General features: G+C 41.6%; 1 protein-coding gene across 1 annotated transcript; it reads right to left on the reverse strand.

Annotated features, from left to right (window-relative positions):
* Positions 1–136: 136 nt before the first annotated feature.
* On the reverse strand, positions 137–9476 carry LOC109485122 (lactadherin-like). Its single transcript, XM_019788554.1, has 11 exons — positions 9249–9476; positions 8287–8358; positions 5840–5976; positions 3924–4089; positions 3367–3513; positions 2849–2996; positions 2279–2445; positions 1749–1898; positions 1356–1500; positions 780–990; positions 137–155 (listed from the first exon to the last, which is right to left on the reverse strand). Exons 1-11 carry the CDS (start codon positions 9474–9476, stop codon positions 137–139), a joined length of 1590 nt encoding a protein of 529 aa, XP_019644113.1.
* Positions 9477–15540: the final 6064 nt, after the last annotated feature.

Consider the following 15540-nt stretch of genomic DNA (forward strand, 5'->3'; position numbering starts at 1 on the left):
AGTTGTAACAGGCGTTGTAGTTGTAATGGAAGTTGTAACAGGCGTTGAAGTTGTAATGGAAGTTGTAACAGGCGTTGTAGTTGCAATGGAAGTTGTAACAGGCGTTGAAGTTGTAGGAGGCGATTTACTTACTGTTTTAGATGTTGTTGAATGTTCTGCAAGAAAGATGAGCACGTACATTGTAATTGCTAACACAAGAAGATGGATATGTGTTACTGATGTTTTGGAGCAAAACAGACTTCCCTTCCTTTCAGTGGTAGCCTTTATTTCGTACCTTCAGGTTGGCAGAAAAGATCCGGTTCTGTCCATGACCCATTTGACGTGCATGTCCTGGTTATGGCGTCACCGGAAGTGACGTAATATCCCGGGGAACATGGGTAGGTGCAGTTCTCCCCCGGCAGATAAGGACAGTCACACACGGGCCCGATGGTGTTGGCTTGGGTCGGTGGGTCAACACAAACTCCTGGAAATGCAGATGAAGAGAAACAGTTTAAAAACTCCTAACTTCATAAACTCCTATTTTTTATGGCTTCTGAAAGTAATTATGTATAATTTCACAGAGGGATGGCAAGACTGTGCCACATAAAATGAGGGTGCAATCACAACACTTACCCAGCTGACAGATGAATCCACGGAAACTGTTGCACATTGCATCAATCCAGAGGTTCTCAGGACCGTAAATTGCAGCGCAGTTTTCCCTTGTGCCACCGCTCGGCTCATTAGTTCTCCAGTTGCTAAAACCGGATAACACAAGAGTCTGGCCGTCTTCAAATACCCACTGGCCGTCTGTCTCGATATCAGTCAGCCCAATCCAACTTGTTTTACTGTCTACGAAGTCGTATATGAAAGCGCTTGTGGCACTGTCCCTCGGCATGGCCAGCAGTGCCCCGTCTTCGGCACACCTCTGTCTAGCCCAAACGTAGTTCTTATACTCATTAAAGGCCTTGTAGCAAACCCTGTTAAAACTAACGTAGCCTGGTATTGGACACACTGTAGCAAAAGAAAAAAAGTGGCTTGGTGAAAATATCTTTACCAATAACTGACTCAATTTTAGTATGCCTGGCTGCCTAAGTGCTCAGGCCAGGATCTGACCCCTTGCTCCCCTCTGTCTGGTTTCTCCAGCCCGCTTTATCCAAGGCCATATAGTCTCAGCTTCCCTCAGGGTGAGCCCTGTGTCTGATTGTATCTCGTCTTTCCACCTTTTGGGTGGTCTTCCCCGGGTCTGGGTTTTTAAACACCTGGTAGTATGCCTTATGAACAAAGGTGTTTAGTATAACTACTATTGAATAACGACTAACGCAATTGGTGGTGTGAGTGTGTGGCGTAAGCTCAGAACCAAGAGAACAAAAACCTACTGTCAATGCAGCAGCCAAGAATCTCCACCCTCAAGGAGATAGCACCTTGCCATGACTGAGGATAGAAGCGCACATAACGGGCATCAATGGGGGTGTCCAGTAGATTTGTTACAGGCGTGGTATTGTCAGTGTTGCCTGTAAACACCTGAAAGGTAAACGGATAATTCAGATGAGGGTTTTTGTACTTAGTACAGGTCTTGATGGTCATCGCTACAAATGGCCACAAAATCTCCATGCATTCTGTCTAAGACAATAGCATCAATAGTGTAGATAAAAACCGATGGATCAAAACGCTCTGTTATACAAAAAGACCTGGAAACATTATTTCATATGTCTTCCTGGTATTTGGGAAATTAATAGAATAAAATGTTTTGATACTAGTATTCAAGATACCATTTCTGTGCCATCGCTGTCAATATATGTCGTCCAATTGGCCCCATCCGCACTGTAATGGAGTTTGTACGACTTCACCCATTGTGGATATGCCCATTCTTGGCCCTGGACAACAGTCCCAGTGACGCGCTTCATCTCTCCTAAATCCACCTGAAACACGATAGGTTTTTCGATATAGAACAAGTGTGGACGATCGGCTAGGCTAGTAAACACGAGATCGAGAGGCAATGAGTTCGATTCCTGAAAGAATGGCAAGAAGTTAACTGGAAAGTAGAAAGGTAACATTTGCGAAACTTCTTCTGGTCAAGACCAAGAAACTACTGCACTGTTCATTCTTACTTAAAACTAAATACATTCATATGTGAGCAGGCTGGTGACAGAGGTCTGGTTGAGGTCATTGACTTTACTTGTTTGAAGAAGGAGAAGAAACTGAGCGAGATGAATATGTTTTCCTTCTGTGAAGGTAAACATAAGAATCGATTTCAAACAGCCACAACAAGATTTTCCCATGTATCAAAATGTATTCCTACCTGCAGCCATTGTCCGATGTTGTTGCTACGCGGTACCCAGCAGCCATAACCGAATAGTCCGTGTAACCGTGCGTAGTAGGGCAAGTAATCATTACGTTTGGTCGAAGATGCCGTAATGTTGCCATCAGGTATGGCACCAGACTCCATACCAAGTGGAACCTGACAGACTGGGAAGGAAAGAGAATGATGGAAGGAGCACATGCAGTGGAAAATATGAATTGTATACGTCTACAATGTAAGTAAGAAAAAGTAAACTATCAGCACATTTCTGCCGTGGCATTTTTTACACAATATTTTTCAAACATTTGATTTCTTGATCAGGCCCTTGATTTCTTGGACACAGCTCCTGGTACGAGCCCGACCCGTCTGCCGGCTGGTAGCGGAGCCTGTAGCGCGAGACCGGATGATTCCCTACGACTCTCCAGGAAACTGTGAGATGACCAGACGCGGCATCATCGAGGCTCAGTCCCGATATCAATGTCACTGGAAATGTATGACACATTTAGTAAAAACTTAAAACATTGGAATTAAACCAGACTTTAACGAATCCAACTAACAACAGAAACCTACTGTTGGTGTTGCAGTCTAAAATCTCTGCCCTCATTGCGAATTGGATATCATTCCAGGACTGAGGGTAGAAGCGCACATAACGGGCATCGACTGGGTTGTCCATTAGGTTCGTTACAGGAGTGATCATGTCAGTGTTGCCTTGAAAAACCTAAAAGATAAGCGGATAATTCAGATTCAGGGCATTTTGCAACTGTTCCGTAGACATTTTTTATTTATTATAATGGACAACCACCCCCGTGCCGTTCATCTACCATAAATAACTATTGATTGAGCTAAGCTTGTAACGGCCATAGTCACCTTCTAATGGTTATCAAAAGAGAAGAGCTTTGTGAGAGGGGGACAGTGTGGCAATAGCCTATATGTACTGTGCCAGCTTAATGCTTGCCGGGCAGAATTAATGATATTTTTATTCATTCAGAAACACAGTGATAAATACAAATAAAAAAAACACGGACTAAGTGGCTGCGAACTCAAGTTAGGTACATCTTACAGTTTTGTTCGTTTCTATTCTAAATTACCTCATCTGAGCCATCGCTGCCGGTATATGTCTTCCAGATCATTTCATCCGCACTGTACCGGAGTTTGTATGACGTCACCCAATGTTCATTCCGATGGCGACCCTGAATAATGGTGCCTGTGACGTGCTTCATGTTTCCTAAATCCACCTAAATTGCAAAATTATTTATAAGTCGTTATGATGTAAGGAAATACACAAGATAAGAGTAGATCTAGCTGATGAAAAAGTGAGGCATTATCCCTCAAATGTATCCTTTCATGTGAAACATGAACATAAAGTCAGCTATAATATTGTTGACGTAAAGTCAACTGGCAACAACTAGGTTAATACCGTTTTTAAGTACGGCTGTTGTATCTCCAAACTTGCTCTATTTTGACACATATCATGCCCTCGCCTCTTCTCCTGACAAGGATGGAGGCGTTTTCGAATACGGCAGTTAGGTAAACTTGAGTATTGCGATTGAAGGAATCGCCTTGCGTGAAGTCTACAGCAAACATCTGATTCCAAATAAGGATAGCAAGATCTTTCAAAAGTCTATCAACACAGTTTTGTAAATACCTGCAGCCAGTGTCCGATACCGTTGTATTTGTGTGCCCAGCCACCAAAATGGTTTAACCGTCCACGTTGGGGCCATCCCGATGCACTACTATCAAGCTCAGATTCAGTGATGCTGTCATCAGGTATGGCGCCAGATTCCATCCCAAGCTTACTCTGACAGACTGGGAGGGGAACAAAGAGGTATAAGTTGACTTTGTATGTCATGAATATGTCACCTACAGGTAGAAAATCTTAATTACATTTGCCCAAAATCAGCAAAGCAGCTTGGAAGAATTCGAATATACAGTACTAGACGGAGGTCTTATAGTCATTTCTTTTTCTCACCTGTTCACATGTTCCGTTTATACCTCCGTTTGGCTGGTCGTCCTCGTCAAAAGAAGTCAGCGTGAGAGTGTATGCCGTGTGGGCCAGCAGTCCCAGCACGGCGGCTGAGGTGGCGTCCGGTCCTGGTGCGGGGGAAAGGTCCTGGTACGAGCCCGTCCCGTCTGCCGGCTGGTAGCGGAGCCTGTAGCGCGAGATCGGAAGTCTCCCCTCGACTCTCCAGGAAACGGTGAGATGACTCAACCCGGCATCATCGAGGGTCAGCCCCCAGAGCAATGTAGCTGGGAATACATGACATATTGATTAGCAACTATAAAACACTACAAGTGTCTGTAATGCAATGGAAGAACGGAACCCTACTGTTAGTAATGTTTTATTGCAAATTCGTGCCCGAGGGCTAATTGCAGGAACAGAAGAAACATATGGTATAAAACAATTAGTACACATAGAACTACTAAGAAACTACTAGTAAAATCTACTGGGTTTGACTTCTTTTTTGAAGACAGCAGAAGACAAAGGATCCCACTTTTTCTGTTATTTGTGGGTTTTCGGATGTTAAGAGGAGAGTAGTTTTCATTTGTATATGTGTGAAAGTTTGGGTAGAATTTTGAGGCTACGTCAAAGAGTTCATTTCGTTCATTGCGATAGAGAGTAAAATTTGAGATAAATCGCCATTCGTCTTCCACCGTATTCAACGTACAATGTTTGCAAATTCGTTCATACATTGTACACTTGGAGCTTCTTATAACGCCCTCTCTCAATTTCGAGAGGGTGTGCATTAATCCGTAATTTACTTATTGCAGAAATCTAATTGTTACTATATACTAATTGTTAAAATCAATTAAGTCCCGGTATTTTTCCATAGAATATGTTGTTTTACGTTTTTTTGTAGAACCTTAGCTTATCAGAATCAATATTTAACTTGTGGGAAATAGTTTGTACATACATATCAGAAATTCTTAACCTTAACATGGTGCATACAGACTTGATGTCACAAGTAGAGTTACATGAACAGAACAAATAAGAATATCCACGAGAATCTAATATTTCTTTCACACGATGTACCAAGGTTTTTTTCTGACAATGTGCATTTTGTTGAAACAGAAGAGCATCAGCTTGCAGCGGATGCCTATTACAATCCATCTGTGCAAGTCGGAGCCAATATTTGATAACACGTAGTGAAATATCTATATCTAATGGCAGCCTGCCCAATTCAGCCCTAGATGCTAAATTACCGCTATTTCTAAAAAAACCTACTATATCCTTACAGTAACGAAGGTGAATAATTTCAACTGGTGAATTGTCATTTAATAATACAGACTAGAATCCCAGCCCCATGGCAGTGGAGATGTGGTAATGGTAGTCTCCACCAGACTCCTTTTGCTGGCTGAATAAATCGTAGAAATCGGCCTAAAAATCGCAGGCCAATTCGACCCTCGATGGCCGGGAAACTCTTTTGGCCAATTATATGCCTTTTTTAAGGTCGATTTCTACGATTTATTCAGCCTGCAAAAGGAGTCTGGTGGAGACTATGGTATAATGCCAGGAATGTGCAGTAAACTGACTAGTACAACAACAGAAACCTACAGTTAATGTTGCAGCCAAGAATCTCCACCCTCATGACTATGTGACGCCTCCAGGACTGAGGGTAGAAGCGCACATAACGGGCAGCAATGGGGTTGTCCAGTAGGTTGGTTACAGGTGTGTTCTCGTCCGTATTGCCTGCAAAAAGCTGAAAAGTAAAAGAGCCGGAGATAACAATGGAGGATGACACCCACAGTGGATGACACCCAGGCTACGGAAGTTCCGCGACTCAAGAACTCAATACATAATATACGTACAGTGCCGATTCATAAATTCCGCAAAATTAAAAACCACCATGTGCCTGCTTGCCGTATGCCTCGCTATGTACTGCCGCAAATTCACAATATCAGCTTTGTATTCCTGTGGTTTAGTAGCATTTTTTTGGCCGGACTTTTTTTCCGCCCGCGCGCACTAGTTTGGGGGTCTTCAGAGGATGTTATCCATAAAATTAAGCCGGTGTGGCCTTATCTTCGAAAATAAAAAGAGTTGTTCCTGCTGTTGTTGTTGTTACCCTCCATGAAAATGGGGGTACTGTTTTTACTCCGTTTCATGTTTGGTCTGATATCTGAAGATCGGTGAGAAGGAACTGTACAATATTTGGCAGATTGATGGATGGGGCCTTGGAGATTGTGTAGGTTGACTTTGAGCCCCTGGTGATTGACCTTGGTACTGCAGTTTAATTTTTTTATTCTGTTGTTTTCGCGTTATGGACTGTTTGTGCGATATTAAGGTAGCATGTAGTTGTTATTACCATGGTTTAGTGGTTTAAATTTGGGTCCCCTAGCTGTTTGCGTTTGATATTTACAAAATGTTTAATGTTGGACTTTTTGTGTTGAATGTTTGGAAAATCTGGGGGATGGTTTGGTATGATTTTTGGTATGTGGGTAGTTGTTGAGTCTCTTTGTGTTTTGGAGTGCATTAGCAGGTTGTCGCATATTTTCATTGCTTAATTTAAAAGGATTTTCACTTTTTCACCCCTACTTCATAATAGGATGGTCTGTTTGACCCAAAAGTTGGGACAGAGTGTTTTTGTTTATACCTCCAGCTGGCAGGTCAGACCCAGGCAGCCCTATCTATTTTTACCCCTAGACAGAGTGTGCAGGAAAATAAATCTTGTTTGTCTGGTCTGCAGGTCATTGACCTACATGTACAGGCAAATGTAGCCTGGGTACCATCCCCAGTAGTATATTCGCAAACTCTATAACAGTTATAGAGTTTGCGAATATACTACTGGGGATGGTACCCAGGCTAAGGCAAATGACCTGCTGGCCATCAAAGTAAACAAACCATGGTAACAAGACACTAAACGCCTGCACATGACAGCTTGATATTAAATACAAAGTGCCACCACAAATCATTCTGCTGATAAAAACAAAGTTTGACTCATAATATCTCTATTGAAATACACCAAAGATTACAAAATAACAAGCTATTTCATGGAGGGATGATGTCTACGACTTCTCCTTGTTGTTGTTGTTGGGTGTGTGGGCACGAGAGCTGTACTGGTCTGGTCGAGTCGTGTAGTAGGCGCTAGACTTTGCTGTTCGGTTATTGATTTCGATGTTGTTGTTAACGATGTTGTTGATGTTAAAGGTTCTGCAGGAATGGTTGAAAGTGCCCCAGCATCAGTGTCTTTACTGACACGTGTTTAGTTCTAGTTTCTGTGTTAACTAAATCTGGACGATGGTTAATCTCCATATCTTTATTTCGTTTGAGTATTGGAAGGAGAAACAAAGTTATTATAAGTGGTGGTAAGTGGTGGTAATTTCTGGACAAAAAGAGGCCCCATATTTTCATGAGAATGCGGGACAAGGGTCCTGGTACGAGCCCGACCCGTCCTCCCGCTGGTAGTGCATGGAGCCTGTGACGCGATATTGGCGAGACTGTCCTAGAAACGATGAGATGTGGTGCCAAGGGACGCTCACTCAGAAACTCTGGCACAATCAGAGTACCTAAAGCCCGGACTAAGAGACTTAGTAATTCTTTCCTGCATTGCACCGTTCGTTTCTTTATAACAAAACAATTAACTAGTAGTGTTATAGTATCTAGTTAATCCTACGTGGTAACCGCACATTATGTATAGATATTAATTGTGTAATCATTTTCGAAATGTTTTAATAGTGTGATTGCTATGTTTCATGCGTACAATGAAAGAGTGTAACAAATCATTGTTTTTAATGCGTAATTATGTATGTATGTAATGAGGACGAGATTCGGGTATCTGCCGGCGAGAGCCTTACCGAATCAAATTTGAAATTTGAGATGACCAGAAGCGGCACCACCGAGGGTCAACTCCAAAAGGACTGGAACTGTATGGTATATCAATTAGCAATGGTAAAAGAAGTGGACCTGGCTGTAGTTAACACAACAACAGAAACATACCGGTTATGCTGCAGCCAAGAATCTCCACCCTCATGGCGATTTGAGCTCCTTCCCAGGACTGAGGGTAGAAACGCACATAACGGGCTTCAACTGTGTTGTCCAGAAGGTTAAATACAGGAGTGCTCGCGTCCATGTTGCCTGGAAAAATCTGGAAGGGAAATAGATCAGTTTTTTACTCTTCCATATATCCTTCCACCCCGTACCTTTGACATTCCACTAGTCAGAACTATTTTAATTGAGATAAAACATAAGCTCACACAAATATACACAAATAGGTATCTTCTAGAACAAACACATGTGATCGGCAGAGGAGAGCTTTGTGGGAAGATAATTGGAACTTAGCAGTGTGGCACAAACAGATGTCAGTAAAATTGCAGAACATTTTGTTTGTTTGTTTGTTCGTTCGTTCGTTCGTTCGTTCGTTCGTTCGTTTGTGTGTGTGTGGAAGTTACCTTGTCTGACAGATCGAAGTCGACATATGTTATCCAACCAACACCGCCTGCACTGTACTGGAGTTTGTACGTCGTCACCCAACGTTGGACATACATTTCATTTCCCTGAATGACGGTGCCTGTGATGGTCTTCATTTCTCCTAAGTCCACCTAAAATATATAATTTGTTTTATGACACATCAGATCTAGCTGATAACACTTGTTTGTAGCTGAAATTAGGCGGTAAGCATTTAAGGCGGCGAGGCCTGGATTATAAACGCAGCAAATTATAATCATTCCAAGTGAAATCAAAATATGTTTTTCAATACATTGAAGTGTCTACCTAATTTTTTATAATCATGAACGTGCAACTAAGTTAGTAGTAGCCATAGTAAAATAATTAACTTTATTCCGACACAACTGTTAAACAGAGATTAAATGTCATAAGGTCACGTGTCTGTAACCGTGACTCTTGCGAGATTACGTTTGGAAGTGATTGGTCATTCATTATTCTGATGAAGGCGACAGTGGTCGCTAAAATTTTGATCTCTGTTTAACCGTTGTGTTGGAACAACAAAGTACAACTTTTTACCAAGTGTCTACCTACTTGCAACCATTCCCGGATGGGGTTATGAAAGGACATCCAGCAGCCGAGACCATCCGCTCCGTTTAACCGGCCATGGTAGGGCTCGTAGCCATTTGTCATGAACGAAGATGCCGTGATGCTGCCATCAGGTATGGCGCCAGATTCCATCCCAAACGCGTTTAGCGGATTCTCACAGCCTGGGAGGTCTGGTTCACCCGTGACAACTTCGACCCCATCAACATTCGACATCGACCACTTCATTACCTGGGGGGGGGTGAAGTGGATGAAACCTTCGGCAGGATTAGGTAGCCTCCTATGCAGGCCCCGCCGCGGTGCACGTGGGGAAGAGTTTTTAACGCATTATTTTAATATAGCCGGCCATCCTACATCGCCGCCGAGAGAAGGTTCGCGGAATGGAACCATGTCTCGGCGGCTATGTAGGATGACCGGCTATATTAAAATAATATGCGTTAAAAACTCTTCCCCACGTGCACCGCCGCGGGGCCTGCACAGGAGGCTAAGGATTAGGGGTGTTTCCCGTTTACTAGATAACTTTATTGCACACCAATTGTAGGGTACAAAGTATGCCATCTACAAGTACATATCGACTACACTTTCATGGGGCAAACCTAACTATATACTATATATATATATATATATATATATATATATAATACAAGAGTGTTGGGTTAGTATACGATAGGTGTGAAGTACTACAATAATTAGAGGAATTTCAAATATATTGTCTTATACCCCTATGTATAACAAACATGTAGGGGTTGTCACAAGTCAATATACATTTAAATCTGTTTTCATGTTCACTGAGGTCAATGCTGGTATGGAAGCTGATAGTGTGGTGTATAGTGAATTGCGTATATCAATATATTTAGGACATACAATCAAAAAGTGATATTCGTCCTTAATTACCTCTGGACAAAATGGACCATGCATACTCGTTACTATAATTGTATATAGTTCTTTGTTACTCCGTGAAGGAGGTATACCTCCTGGCGGAGTACTGTGGGTAGACGGTTTTCCGTGTTCGCAGTCAAAACACTGGCATGCAATTTTATACGTCGTCTGCAGGCAAGCCCGTGTTGATGCACGTGTCTTTATTTTTACAGTTGCTGTTTTCGCGGTCAATGTAATATTTCAGATGCACCCCCTACATTTATGAGACAAATTGGAATGGTCCAGAAAGAAACGTTGTTTTGAATAACGGGGGGGGGGGAGAGTTTGCTTCAGGCAGATGTTGGGAGGGGTCGATAAGTAGTGCCAGATGTTTCGTCCCCATGTATAAGGTATGGGGCCGTTTTTGGAAGATGTTGTCAGTAAAAATGCATTGTTCTGTACGTTGTATTACTGTGTAATTGGGTATGTGGTGCGCCATTATGTCCGTGATGATGCACGTCTTTTTATTTTCACCGTAGCAGTTTTGATATTGAAGTAAATGCATATTTTAGAAACATCCCTACTTTTACAATCCTGTGGAATACGGGCTGTAGGTTTAGGTAGTTGTCTGGTAGCCGAGGGTCTCTAAGCAGATATTAGGTGGCTGTTGTGCATAATGGTTGCGAGTATCTTTTGGGATTGTGGTTTGCACCTACTGCGATACCTCGTGAAATAAATAATATGTAGTAAATGACAGATATTGTTATGAAATCTGACTTTGTTAATCTATTTAGATTGTCATGTTGTTAATTTTATGTAGCCTGTGTTTACACTAGTCAGTCTGCAACTGTTTCCCCAAGGGAGGGCGGCAAACTTCTGGGCAGGTGGCCACCAGGAGCGCGATTTATTTTTAGTCAGGCTAGATTATTAGACCAGGGATTTAGCCATTTTTACGATACGTTTGTTACCAGTTGTTAAGTGATCACACACTGTATACACACACTATACTGTTCTCAATCTGCAAAACATAAAACTTCACAGAGAATTGTCGCCTATTGACACTTGTTTTTTTTATTCAAACAATAAAGTCCTACAGTGACAAGTACAGTGTGGTGTTGGCTTACCCCTTATATTACAGTGTCTTTTCTAACTGTGACAGTATATTTCGTAACCTTAATTTTTTGCGTGAAGTGTATTGGAAATGTATGATAATTGGCATTCAGTAGAAGTTTATTCAACTGAGAAGTCAATGTCAAATGACATTACATATTGGTCACATGGCTGATTATGCTGTGTGGAAATACTTTTCATCTCGTAGACTTCTAACATCTAACTCTGGGAACTGTTTGAGCAACGCTATTAGACCTCTACGTACAGCTATACTTGGGGAAAAGAAATGTAAGATCATTTGCATTTACGTCATAGCGTTATGAATGTTTAGACTGGCATTGTGTGGGGTCGTGTGGCGCAAGCGGTAGCAAAGAACCCACCACACTTTTCGAAAAAGACTAGGAGCATGCCCCTGTGTGGCACACATATTACTGTATGGAGTAATATTACTGTACTGCATGCAGTCACAATGCTGTCGTCTGGCTATTGTTATACAGCTCGTATCTTGGCGTCGGCTTGAGCTTCGTCTTTGCCTTCGACTGAAGGCTATGCCTTCGGAGAAGGCTATGAAATCGCTTTTGCACTGTTTGGCAGATTAGGCACGATAACTCTTGAAGGCAAGGTCCGAGGTTCACGAGTTTTGGCAGGCGGGTTGATTTGGGGGTGGCCATTTTCAAGGCTAAAAATGGGCTTCATGGGGGGTTCCTAAGTCACTGTAGTTGACCTTGGTTTTTGGTGTTTTTTCCTTGTCATCAAGATATCTCGAGTATCCTTAAATGGATGTTCATTATTTTTAGTGGGCAAGTTACCGTTGAGAATGCCGAGGTCAAGTTCGAAGATGGGCCCCGTGGGGGTTTCTATGTCACTACAGTTGACCTTTGTTTTTTGTGTTTTCTCTTGTGTGCAAGATAACTCGAGAATCTTTAAATGGATGTTCATGTTTTTTAGTTGGCAAGTTACCATTGAAAATACCAAGGTCAAGTTCGGATATGGAGTTCGTGGGGGGTCCCCACGTCATTGAATTAGAACGTACTGCAGCGAAACTTCTGGTTTTTACATTTCGTGATCTGGACGTGCTACGGTCATGATTTTTAGATGGTAGGTAGCTCTCGTGCTCACAAAAAAGTGCCATAAGTTTGGGCCCCGTAGCAGCTTGTTTGGGAAATGCAGAGGCATTTGTTTGAAAATGTTTGAAGTAGGATAGCTCAAGAACCGGTTGACGGATTGTTGTTATTTTTGGTATCTCGGTAGCTTAAGTGATGCTTGACCTAATTTGCAGAATATTTTGCAAATCACGATTTAATTTACATAATTAATGACAGAAGTCTATATATTTGCTGGGTTCTGTGATAAAACAATTAAAATGGTGGCATATGTAATCAAGAGGAAGAGATTTTCATTATGTAAATTGTGACTTAATGTGATTAATCTGTAGTAGGCTGTGTGTTGATATGATAGAACAATTTGTATTCCCTTTATAAGTATAGGCAAAGGTTTTGTCCTTGTATATAGGACAGTGTAGTCAGGGTTAAGTAGGTTATGGTAACAAAATGACAGCAAGGGTTTAGAGTTGTTTGTTGAAATAATAGTAATCCTGAAGTGTTCTTTTAAGAAGCGAAGCTACCCTGGAAAAAGCGAGGTAGTAATGTATATTACAAATAGGTATAATGTGAAGTGTTTGAAAGAACATAACAAGTGCCTGTTAAACTTTTTGTAATTAGTGGACCATGAGACAGCATTCGAAGTGCACGGTTTTTACTATATGGTAAGTTTAACATGACTTATAATAGTTATGCGTTTAGTTTTAAAAGTTGTACGATAGTTGAGCCACTTTAAAGAAGTATTTGTCATCTGGTTTGTTTTTAGCACAAAACTAGATAGGAAGGTCTCTGTTCGTTCTTAAGATAATAGATAGTGTGAACTAGATTCAGGTAAAAACAACACTGGCAGCGTGTAGAGTTTGTTGAAACAACAGCACCCGTGAAGTGTCCTTATAACAAGAGTCTTATTTGTTCAGGCAACAGGCCTGACAAGTTAGTACTGTATATCAAAATGCTATTTATGACACTTTCTTGGGCGCTTTTAAAATCATATCCAGTTGGTTAAGTAACTGTTATTTTGCATATCTTATTACTTGGATGTTTAACCATTACCACCACATTCTGTGTGATTTCTATATGCTTGTCAGTAAATTCACCAATGATTAATTTAGTATGCTTTAGAATAAGAAGGTTCTTGGCCCCTGACTCACTAAAAACATTACCTCTTTGTTTCACAAACCACCAGCCTTTTAGCCTGACTCTTTCATCAGATCGCTTAAAGAAACTATGGGTTGTTTTCAAGGGCAAAGGGCAAATCCATGTGACACATCTGGTACACTGACTGTCTATCACATGGGCACCGTTCAATATGACATCGGGGGTGAGCGGGGTGGTAATGCACACATGTCTGTGAATAATATAACATCCATATCATAGTACTATATTGTGCAAGGCATTCATAAGATGACACATAAAATACGGGGCAAGTATTCGGTTTCCAATTACACAAAAGCAAGTTGAAGTGGTGGAAAAGTTACATAGTCAGCAAGTAAAACAGGCCCTCAGCACTACATTAATTTCCATATGAGAACAGACTGAGGGATTAATTGTCAACTTCATATGTAACTTCGTGAAGAATTTATCAATTCTTTCAATTATGTCCTGCAGGCCCAATTGTAACCTCAGTCCTGAAATTCCAGTCCTTACCCTTGAACCCCATTAAGTCCGGGTCTGCCTAAATACCCCAACCGACCTCAACCGACCGCGTAATGGGTTAATATGCAGTATACATGGGCCAACAACCCTTTCCAACGCTCTGGATACATTGTCTATGCTTGTATGAATGAAATTTAAAAGCATGAAGGAAGAGATCGACATCCAACTATTGAAATAAATGATCTGTCTAGCCACCCCCCACCCCCGAATGGGGTCAATGGAGGTCAAGCCGGTAGGCGTATGTGCTTAGCAGCTTGGATGTCAGACTGGAAAACACTCTGTATATAGCTATTATGAGTTGGTTATGATAGTATTTGTGCTTTATAAACCAGCATCTTTGCGTTCTGTTGCCTGTATAATTTAGCAAAATGTGTCCGGAGATTCCCCATGCAGGCCCAACGATGGCCCAACGATGAATAACTTTTAAAAACTGGTAAATACGTCAGAGTTACAGTGTTTTTTTTCCATTCATACAAGCATAGACAATGTATCCAGATCGTTGGAAAAGGTTGTTAGCCCATGTATACTGCATATTAACCCATTACGCGGTCGGTTGAGGCCGGTTGAGGTAACGGTTGAGGTATTTAGGCTTACCGTTAAGTCCTGCAGTCCCGGTCCTATTTATGCTTTAGTCTTGCAGTCCCGGTCCCATTTATGTTTCAGTCCTGCAGTCCCAGTGCTATTTATCACTGCATTAACTTATAAATATCATCAATAACAACAGTAAACATCTACACAAAAATACTACCATATACAAACAAAAACACCCACCAAAACAATATCACACAGTCGAAGGCATGAGCCCTACGAACTCTAGTTCAGGTTCAAAAAAATAAAACACTCATTTCCTATTTTTGAAAAAATTCCAGTGCTGTGTAAAATGGTAGTAATTTCTTTGATTATTGCGGAAATTGGTTTTCCCATGTGTGGAAGGTGTTCAGCACCAAGGACAGGTTTGCCTGTTTGTGGTAGGTGTTCATTATACATGTAGAGCAGAATTAGGTAGATTTCCTTTAGATATAGATATTTGAATATATGTAGTTAAGTTCTGGTTACGCCTGACCCAAATGGATACAACCTCACACCCCCTTCAAAGGGACGCACATCTCTTACAGCAAAGCCTTCCAACAAATACCCGTAGACGGACTTTATTGCAACGTGTTAAAGACATATTACATCACAATGGATACTCCTTTTTGTGGCATTCCAATAACTCACATTTTGACCCTGAACATGTTGGGAAAATGCTAAGAAGGAGACTTACAATGCATATACAAACATTTTTTTTCATTGCGTCTTCCATGGTTTACAAAAGAGAAGTCAAACCCCTCAGACAGCGAGGATGATATTACAGTGCTAGATGCCATAGGTACACCCTGATCTCGTCCCGGTCCCCATCTCGGAATGGCCGAGGGACAAGTCATTGTCATTTTGGACGCTTGCAGATGAACGGATAGGGACGGTAGCACTGGTCATCATTCCACTGTCCCTTTTTCACATGTGAATTCATCAACATCAAGCCGGTACCCCCAGTCTGTCGAATAAAGAACAACAAC

This window comes from Branchiostoma belcheri, unplaced genomic scaffold, assembly GCF_001625305.1.
Source record: "Branchiostoma belcheri isolate BF01 breed outbred unplaced genomic scaffold, Haploidv18h27 scaffold73, whole genome shotgun sequence".
Taxonomy (NCBI): Eukaryota; Metazoa; Chordata; class Leptocardii; order Amphioxiformes; family Branchiostomatidae; genus Branchiostoma; species Branchiostoma belcheri.

Bases quoted from the DNA above. Each gene is read 5' to 3' on its own strand.
- LOC109485122 (XM_019788554.1), bottom strand. From the start codon at position 9,476: ATGTCGAATGTTGATGGGGTCGAAGTTGTCACGGGTGAACCAGACCTC. The intron at 4,090-5,839 runs CATTAACTGTAG...CTTTGTTCCCCT, and splicing joins GTGGAGATTCTTGGCTGCAA to CCCAGTCTGTCAGAGTAAGC. The intron at 1,501-1,748 runs GTATCTTGAATA...TTTACCTTTCAG, and splicing joins ACAGCGATGGCACAGAAATG to GTGTTTACAGGCAACACTGA.